Source organism: Hipposideros armiger, unplaced genomic scaffold (genome assembly GCF_001890085.2).
Source record: "Hipposideros armiger isolate ML-2016 unplaced genomic scaffold, ASM189008v1 scaffold_5, whole genome shotgun sequence".
Taxonomy (NCBI): Eukaryota; Metazoa; Chordata; class Mammalia; order Chiroptera; family Hipposideridae; genus Hipposideros; species Hipposideros armiger.
In genome coordinates this window covers 2,841,420-2,850,356 of record NW_017731355.1, presented here as the reverse complement: position 1 = coordinate 2,850,356, position 8,937 = coordinate 2,841,420, and the positions used below count along the sequence as shown (strand labels likewise).

The following is an 8,937-nucleotide window of genomic DNA, read 5'->3' as shown; positions in this document are numbered from 1 at the left end:
CACACACACACACACACACACACACACACACACACACACCTTTCATACCCTTTGCCCCCTCAATTTACTGATAACCTTACACTTACTATGTGATTATCTACTTATTGAAGTTACTACAGAATTTAATGCACAAGACTTCAAAGCCAATAAATTAAAAGCATTTCTGAACGCTTTCTTTTTCCCCTTCTTTTCACCTGTGCATACTTGGTCCCCCAAAGTAGCACTAGTGTCTTCAAACCTGTAGTACCTGCACAGTGCCTTACCTGTGAGCAGTCACTCATTAAATGTTTAATCAAATCGAATCAAAACTGCATAAGGGCGGGATAGTCCACATGTAGGGTGTATTCACTCTGTGTTAAAGGCTGGTTTCTGGTAATGTCTAGAGGATAATCCAACGTGTGCCTTAGTGCTTGTTTTTTATTCTTCAAGAATTTATATTTGGTCAAATGAGGTGTTATTTGGATAGCAAACATATGTAGGAGCTCTGACCTGGCTTTAAGCCTTTCTTCAGTAAGAGAGGTAGATGCGATTAACTAAATTTATTTTCCCTAAATAACAAAGCATTTCTCTTTGATGGTAGTTGGGATCAGCAGGCATATGGGAGGCATGTAGATTCTATGAAGGGCAAAACTGAAGGGCAATGATACAGCTGAACAGCTGCAAAATACGTGGCCAGAATGTTTAGCCACTTTTTACTTTGCCGAGCAATTGTTTTCTAATGATTGAGAGCAAGAAAAATAAGGGACTCTTTTTTTTCACATGGGCCAGTTGATTCAGGAATTGCATTGACCTTGAAACTGCAAGGGTAACCAGAAATGGTTTTCACTGTTATGGGGGAAAAAACTGTTTGACAACTCTGCTTCACTTTAGCTGGAGATGGGTGGAACTGTAGTGACTTAGCATTGTGAATTAGCAAACTGCCTGAAAATTATGGAAATGTTTTCAAAGAAATATACTGTGTCCTACTGATTGTGATAACTTTCAGTAGACTGCTGGTTCTTGATCCTGGCTGTTAGAGTCACTGGGGAGTTTAAAGGAAATACCCACGCGCGGCCCTACCTCATTCTAATTTAATGAATCTCAGTTTGGCCCAGGCATCTGGGGTTCAGGTGATTATAATGTGCAGTGGAGTTAGGGACAACAGGACCAGACTGCCACAGCTTTGCCTAATAGATAGTGTTTATCAGATGCCTGCCTTTTCAGTCCAGGTCAGTCAGGGTTCAGCCCTGTCACCACCAAAGAGGGAGGTGGGTTAGCAGCTGAAGCGTTGCTAAAATTAGGATGTGGATTCTTGCCCACCAGAATAACATATTCACGATGGCACGGTCCTGGCCCACTTCCAGGCCCGGCCCTAAAAGAGGGGGCTTTCTAACTTTCTGAGTACGCTTTGCTGCAACAGCAAAACAAATGAGTCAGAGGGGGAAAAAGTTACAGAGCTGAAAGAAACCTTAAATGAGAAGTATTAATAATTGTCATCAGTGAGTGGCTGCTCTGTACTTTCGACTTGAAAACAGCTGCCCTGTTTAGTGCATTAAACATCACTCACTCCCCACCCTACCCCACCCTGCTTGTTCTGCCCTCTGGGGCACACCTCTTCATTGGGTGGATGCACTGTTTAGGTATGTCCCCATTGGCAGTGGTTCGGGTTCATTTCCATCACCCATCCCGTTACCCAGATTTTGAAGGATATTCATGGGCCAAAAAAGTCATTGTTATCCCCCGCTCTTCCCTTTCAGAGGATGCATGCTTCCTTTTGACATACATTTATGTAAATCCCATGTAGCCTCACCCCTTCTCTTGAGAATCCTTGCCTCACAGGAACATCCAGATTTTGAAATTAATGCAGCAGTATAGGATTCTCGTGGGATCCACCACTTGAATGTACAAATCATACGCAGATATGAACAATGGTTAATGCTCTTTCCTTCTTTAATTGTAGGAACATTACACTTTTACACTATCTTATAACTATTGTGGAAAATAAATACCCCAGGGTTCTCAATCTAAATGAAGAACTGCGGGACATTCCTCAAGCAGCAAAAGTAAAGTAAGTATTACAGTTTTTCTAATCCCTTGGACTGTCCTTTAGCCATCGAGATAGTTAGCTTTGCATGAAAAGGGTCCTCCTATTTGCTTTCCCCTGAATACCGATATATGAAATACAGTTTGAATCTTATCCAAATCTCTCAAATGTATTACATGGTTTTGAGTATATACTCGTATATATTTGTTCTAGCTCCTTTGGAATACTCCTGCATGTAATGTCTGGCTCCCACAAAATCTTATGAGTTTATACAGAGTACATATTACAAGTTAAGGAATGTGGTTGGTCTCACTAGTACTTTTCAAAGGCCGTTCTATTAAAATACAGGTAGGAGTACCCTTAGTTAAATGAGGATAGACAGTTAAGCAAATAGAAGAGCTAATGTCAGGGCGTAGCTGGTAATGTTCACATGTGCACACACACCCAGAAACCAAGGCAACCTTTTAATGGAAAGCAGTCTTTATGCAAATAAAGAAACTAAAAATAAAAAAAATGGAAAGCTGCCAAACTTTCACTACAAACTTCACACCACTTTTTCAGAGCAGGCAGTTTTCCTTGCTGTTCTCCCTTCCTCCTTTTGGCCTTAAAACACACACACACACACACACACACTTTAAACTGCATCTTTTTGCAGTGAATTTGAAAAGTATGATAAGCAGGCTAATGTTTTCCCCTCTGTAGAGTGTGGTAGAAATGTACCATGTAAGATATAAAATTAAAATGTTAAAGTAAATGAAGTTTTGGTGAATTTGTTTATATATGAATTATCTGTGAGGCCGAAGTAGCTTCTGATGTTATCAAATAGAAGGCGGCATTATGAAAGAAGCCCAGGAAACTTTCTATATTTAAAAAATTTTGTTAAAAAGGCGATGAAAATGAAAACTAGTTGGCGTAACTTTAAGAAAAATCATTGTTGATTGAAATTTAAGTCATCATTCTGTAATTTTCATATTACCAGAGCGATAGTGAAAAGCAATATAATAATCATGAAAAACACAATGTGAATATGATTGTGGATAAGCCCATTCCTTTCACCGGTTCAAATTTATCTCCACATAGAATGATTTACTTAAGTGAGACTTTTGTGAGACTGAAACATGAGAGATTTTTGTACAGATGGAAAGGTGTTTTTATTCTAATTGTAATCTATGAAATATACCTGCTGGCTGTGGAATATGAAAAACATAATTCCATCCCTAAATTCTATAAGTTGAAAATGTTGTCTTTCTGTAAGATCTGAACACTGAGGCGAATTTTAAACATTTAACATAAACTAAGATGGCCTTCCAAGCATGAGCTAGTAAACCCATCATACATTTAACACCTGTACATCTCATGTTAGTTACTAAAATGTTGCTGTTTACGACAGCATGACTGAGCTGGACAAAGAAATAAACACCTTGAGAAGTGGCCTGAAAGCAGTAGAGATGGTGAGTATTTGTTTCTTGTTCTCATTCCCAGTCTGATCGCTATCTCTGGCGCTAGTTAATGATGTCCAGCAGACGCAAGGCTGGTTGCTTTGGCACATGGTATGCCAGGGATAAACATTTATTGATTTCAAAAACAAGAAAAAACAACAAGGAAGAAGCAAAGACTGGTTGTGTCAACCAGGCAGCTTGATTGTAGGCCGCAGGACGCCATGGGGGTTTCACTGGAGCCGGAGCTGGGACACTGGGCCTAAAGTTCTGCCAATTTCCTGCCTGTGCAGCAGGCCTCATTCAAGCTCACTGGGCTCGATAATCCCCAGGACCCTCAGGGGGTTCATGTTCGGTTAATAAATGACGTCCACCCTCAGCAGAGCAGTGGAACTTCTCTGTTGTCTTTGAGTCGGTCCTTTGGGGAGTATTTACTGAACAGACACACTTGGGTGTACAGTCCGTTCTCAAGGCAAGGGGTCACGATGATTCAGAATCCTTGCCCTGCTGGTGTCGCAATACCCAAGAGCAGTCAGGCCACTCAGCCTGGCCACGCCCAGATAAACACAGTGATGACAAAGGTGCCTCTGGAAGGAGGTAGATTTAGGTTCGTCTGAGGCTTGTGGGATGATTGGCATGTATTAGAGGAATCTTCTCTCCTGGAGGACATGAACTTGAGGCTGAGAAGGACGGCGGGGTAAACTCAGGTGCATGGGAGGGAGGCTGTCCCAGGTGTACAGACAACCTGGGCCCAGGGCTCCGCTGAAGGAAGGAGGTCAGACTGCTGGAGGGGAGGAGTCGGTGGAGTTAAACATGACCGTGATGGCGCAGTGCCCCATAGGTCCTGCACAAATGCTGCCACCAGTGAGGAGGCGGGTCAGGGGATGAGAAACCTCGCTTAGGAGAATGGACGTAGCTCTAGTCTGGCATTTGGTGAAGGAGACTGGTTTGCAGGCAGCTCAGAAAGCTGTCCTTCTCTTAAGTATTTTTCAAATCATTTGTCAGTGACGCCATGGGGCCCCTCCTTCTTTCCAAGTTACATCTAATCTTTGCTGTTTGTTTTTAATAAATTAAGGAGCATGTAAATTTCCTTTTTTCCCTTGGTGGTGGGCGGGGCGGGGGAGGATGGTGGTGCTGTTCAAAAAGAAAAGGAGATAACATGGGCATTTTGATGACAAGAAAGCTTTAAATAACTAGAGAGAGAGAGAAATAGAAAAAAATGATCCTAACACATCTGCTTTCCACTTGTAGAAAGAATTGGTAATCAGAATTCTAAGGAGGAATATGTGGCTTGGAAACATATTTTTAGATATAGCTTATAGGACTGTACACTTGAAACCTATATGATTTAATTAACCAATGTCACCTGAATAAATGTAATCAAAAATTTTTAAAAAAGGGCCGGCCGAGTGGCGCGATGGTTAAGAACTCGCTTGGGATGCCAGAGGGCCCCGGTTCGGATCCCACATATGAGGGCCAGTGACACTGCCCTCCGCAGCTGAGATGCTGAACAACAGCTCAACCTGGAGCTGGGCTGCCGTGAGTCGCCGGCGACGGCGTGGGCTGCAGTCCCTGTGGCAGTGGGTTGCCATGGGCTACCGTGTGTGGCCAGCAGCCAGCGTGAGCGGCCAGCAGCCGCAGTGAGCGGCCGTCCAGAAGCCGGCGACTGATCTGCCTCGCCTGGGAAGAGCGCAATGATGGTGCCAACTTGGGCCAGTGAAGCAACATCCTCCACAACTAGATTGAAGAACAAAACGACAGCAACTTGTCTGTTCCCCTTCCCCCAACTCCCCAGCACTGTTCCCATCCCCCCAATTCCCCAATTAAAAAAAAAAAAATTAAAAAAAAAAAAGAAAAAGATATAAACTAATTGAGAGAGCTCTTTTTCTCCCAGCCCCAGTGGGCCGAGAGACTGTGAGTGAGCACGTAAGATAGTCTTCAGCTTTCAGAGGCCAAGCTGGATAAGGGCAGTGTGGGATGAGGCTTGTTTTATTTCCTCCCAATAGAAGGCTTTCTTGAGGTTAACATGGCAGTTATGACAGCCCTAAAGCCTAATAATTGAGGCTGTGACCCTCGGATCTAAGCTAGTTCACAACAAGACATGAGATGGGGCCCAAGGAAGTTTTGGGTTTATTAAAGGTGGCTTTGCTGAAACCTCTCCAGCCCCTGCATCATGCACACTGTAACACACTCTTCATAAGAAAGGGGCTACAGAAGCATCCCCCCCCCCCCCCAGCAGCTTAAGTGTCAAGTTACAGCATGGAAAGGGAGAGAGACAGACCTTGGCTTGTCTAAATATTCGTGTATCCTGATGGTGATTTGCACAAATTGATTAGATTGTTTGAAGATGGAATTCTCATGAAATTGTACATTAATGAAACACTTTAAAATTGCTTTCATGTCTCTGTACCTCACACACGCACAATACTTACTTTCCTAGCCAAAGTACTAGAATCGCGGCAATTTCTTGCAGTCAGAGCAAGCCCCATACTTGATGTTTCCTCTTCTGTTGTTTCATTTGATTCTCATAGTGATGTGGATCGTGCCCTCCTTTCGTGAGTGAAGAAACTGAGGCGCAGGCTCTTTGTCGTGGATAAGAGCTAAGTCAGGGGTAGAACCAGCTGCATCAGCACCCATAGCCCGTGACCTCTACATTCCCGCTGGGTAGCGCCTCTGCCAAAGCGGGTGCAGAAGAAAGTAGATCCAGATTAAGTCAGTGGGTACACAGCAGAATTGTTACTGGGACTCTGGGGTCAGGAAGACCTGAGTTCAAGTTCTAGCTCCATCATGTATCAGTTACTTGGCTTTGAGCAAAGAATTTAAACCCTCTCAACCTCAATTTACGTGCCCATGCAATGGGGATAATGCTTCACTCATAGAGGTGTTTTGGAATGAAAGTGCTTTTGACAATGGTTGAAATTAATTATTAAAATTAGATTTGAATAATCTGTGTGTAATGGAGAATGCAAATAATTAACAAGACACTAATACGCCTACCTGCCTAGTCACAAAAACTGAATGGTATGGACAAGAAGAAAAATGGTAGCTGATTATGGTGCCAGGCGCGACGGTTGAAATTCTACTGACCCAGACATCATGGTTTAGGAAGTAAATAGACTTGGCAAAGAGAGAAAGAAGAAAAACATCAAGGAACCAGAATTCTGAGCACAGAATATCAGCTATGAAATTATCTTGCTTTCAGTCACGTAACCCTTGAACCCAGTTTGCTCTCCATTATTTAACTTCTGTTAATTTTATCCAAATACTAATCTGCTTAAGTTAAAGCCAGTATCAGAAATCACACTGATAAAGTACTCAGATGGTTAGTTAAATTTCTGTTTGCAAATGTGTGCGTGCACGTGGGCATGGCTCTAGCATGGTGGGTAGAAGGGCGGAAGGGTGTGGAGCGTCACAGAACGTGGCAGGGCAAGTTTCGATGTGTTTGCCATTCTGATTGATTAAATTTGAGGCATATGGAAAATGAGACAAGGTGTGTCTGCATTTGAAGCCTCCGTTGACATGATCCATTTCCTGTGTTTAAGGAGCTGGAATACCAGAAGTCTCAGCCCCCGCAGCCTGGAGATAAGTTTGTGTCCGTTGTCAGCCAGTTCATCACAGTTGCCAGCTTCAGCTTCTCAGATGTTGAAGACCTTCTAGCAGAAGCTAAAGACCTGGTAAATTTCCCCTTGCACACTGAGTATTGTCAGACAGGGCTGGTACTTTCCCATATTATACTATATGTATATTTTCATTTCCAGGACTGGGATCAATTGAAACACACCTGTTTTGTCTAACTGGCCTGTGTTGCCTTTAGGTTAGCAAGACCATGAAGTATCTGAATGGTGTAAAACCAGTAAATGCTTTGACAGTTTTTCTCCTGCTTGATAGTGGATCAAAGTACTTATCTCTGGAAACCAGAAAAAAATAGATTATGAAAAACCAGGATGAAATGTGAGATCAGGTGTGACCAAGGCCATGTGCCTCCGTACCTGTAAGTAATATGCTCTCCTGAGATGGAAAGTCAGGAGGACAGGCTGCTCCCTCTTGAAATCCCCAGCAGAGCTTATTAAATAAGATGTATTCATTCACAGCCTCATTGCAGTAGGAATATTTCTTAATAAGACATTTCTTTTTATGATTTTTGTTATTTCAAAATTTTGTTTCCCTGTAAAGGAAAAGTTTTTGTTAGCTGATAACCAAGACCCTTAAATCCTCCTCCTCCTCTCTCTCTCTCTCTCTCTCTCTTTCTCTCTCTCTCTCTCTGTCTCTCATTATTTCCTCTTCCAAAATATATACACATTCATCTGCATATATATATGAACACATTCTCTCATTTGTAGATGATATTAAGCCCCTACCCTGCCCTACTGAGTACTTCAATACTGCCCATCTCTCAGTTGCCACAACTTTGGCTTTAACTTGAACCTTTCCTCTGAAACTTGATTAATGGATGTCATTTTTCTGTGGCCATTTCTGTGTTCAGTTATAGGTATGGATGATTATTTTTATAAGTGTATACACATACTGGTTAAAGTTCAGAAGTAGACTACATTAAAATACTTTAGTCTCAATATTAAACCCCACTTCCAGCATTATTAAATAAATGAAAAGACAATGTATGTTCAAATGATGCTGTTAGAGGTCTAATCTCTGATATCTCATGACTGCAATCAGTCAACTATGTCAGCAACCTCTGCTGGGATAGCCTCCATCCATGTCTGTGTATGCTGTATGCTTCACTACTTTGGAGAATATGATTTATAAAGGAAGGGGGGACCCCCACCCCAAGTTACACAATATAGTACCTACTCCATCAAGGGCGCTAACATTTTTGTAAGAATCAACACATACACACACCCTATTTTTTCTCCTTTATTTTAGCGTGGGAACTGTAGTCTGGAACTAGTTTTCTTCAGATTTCTAAGACTAAAATATACATGACTTCATTGTCACTAGAATTCCTAGATAAAAAGATCATTCAGGATGGCTTGAAGTGCATGAACTTGAATATTTTAGAAACTCAATTGTAGACTGTCTATTGCTGTTTTGTTCATACCAGAACTTTTAGAAATTAGCTTATAAAACCATGGAACCAGCTAGAGTGCTATATATGTGGCGTGTGAAGAATGTTGTGTTTTTTTTTGCTAAAGAGCTCTGGCTTCTGATAGAATATTTCCAAATAAGTAAAACATTGAGAACAGCTCCTCAGTGAAGGAAAAGAATGGTAAAAGAACATTTTTATTTTAAATTTAAAGGCATGAAATAATATTTATAAATTATGATGTGTGTATATACGTGGGGTGCCAAAAAAATGTATACACGTGACTTGCATTCATCTTTTGTTATCGGTATATATTGAGTATTACAATTTTAATAGTTTTTTTCCTTTCTTAAAATGTGAATACTTTTTTTGGCACCCTCTATGTATACCAGGGGTGCCAAAAAATGTACAAGTGGACACTGGTCAACCTTGCTCAA

The 8,937-nt window shown here is 41.7% G+C and overlaps 1 protein-coding gene across 1 annotated transcript in view; it reads left to right on the top strand.

Moving 5' to 3' along the window:
- The window catches only part of DAAM1 (dishevelled associated activator of morphogenesis 1), a 173,058-nt gene that overhangs the window by 158,203 nt on the left and 5,918 nt on the right, over positions 1-8,937 (top strand). The window contains exons 22-24 of the mRNA XM_019646065.1: positions 1,940-2,047; positions 3,414-3,474; positions 7,002-7,133. Coding sequence (XP_019501610.1) covers positions 1,940-2,047; positions 3,414-3,474; positions 7,002-7,133 — 301 coding nt within the window. The remainder of the gene's footprint in view (positions 1-1,939; positions 2,048-3,413; positions 3,475-7,001; positions 7,134-8,937) is intronic.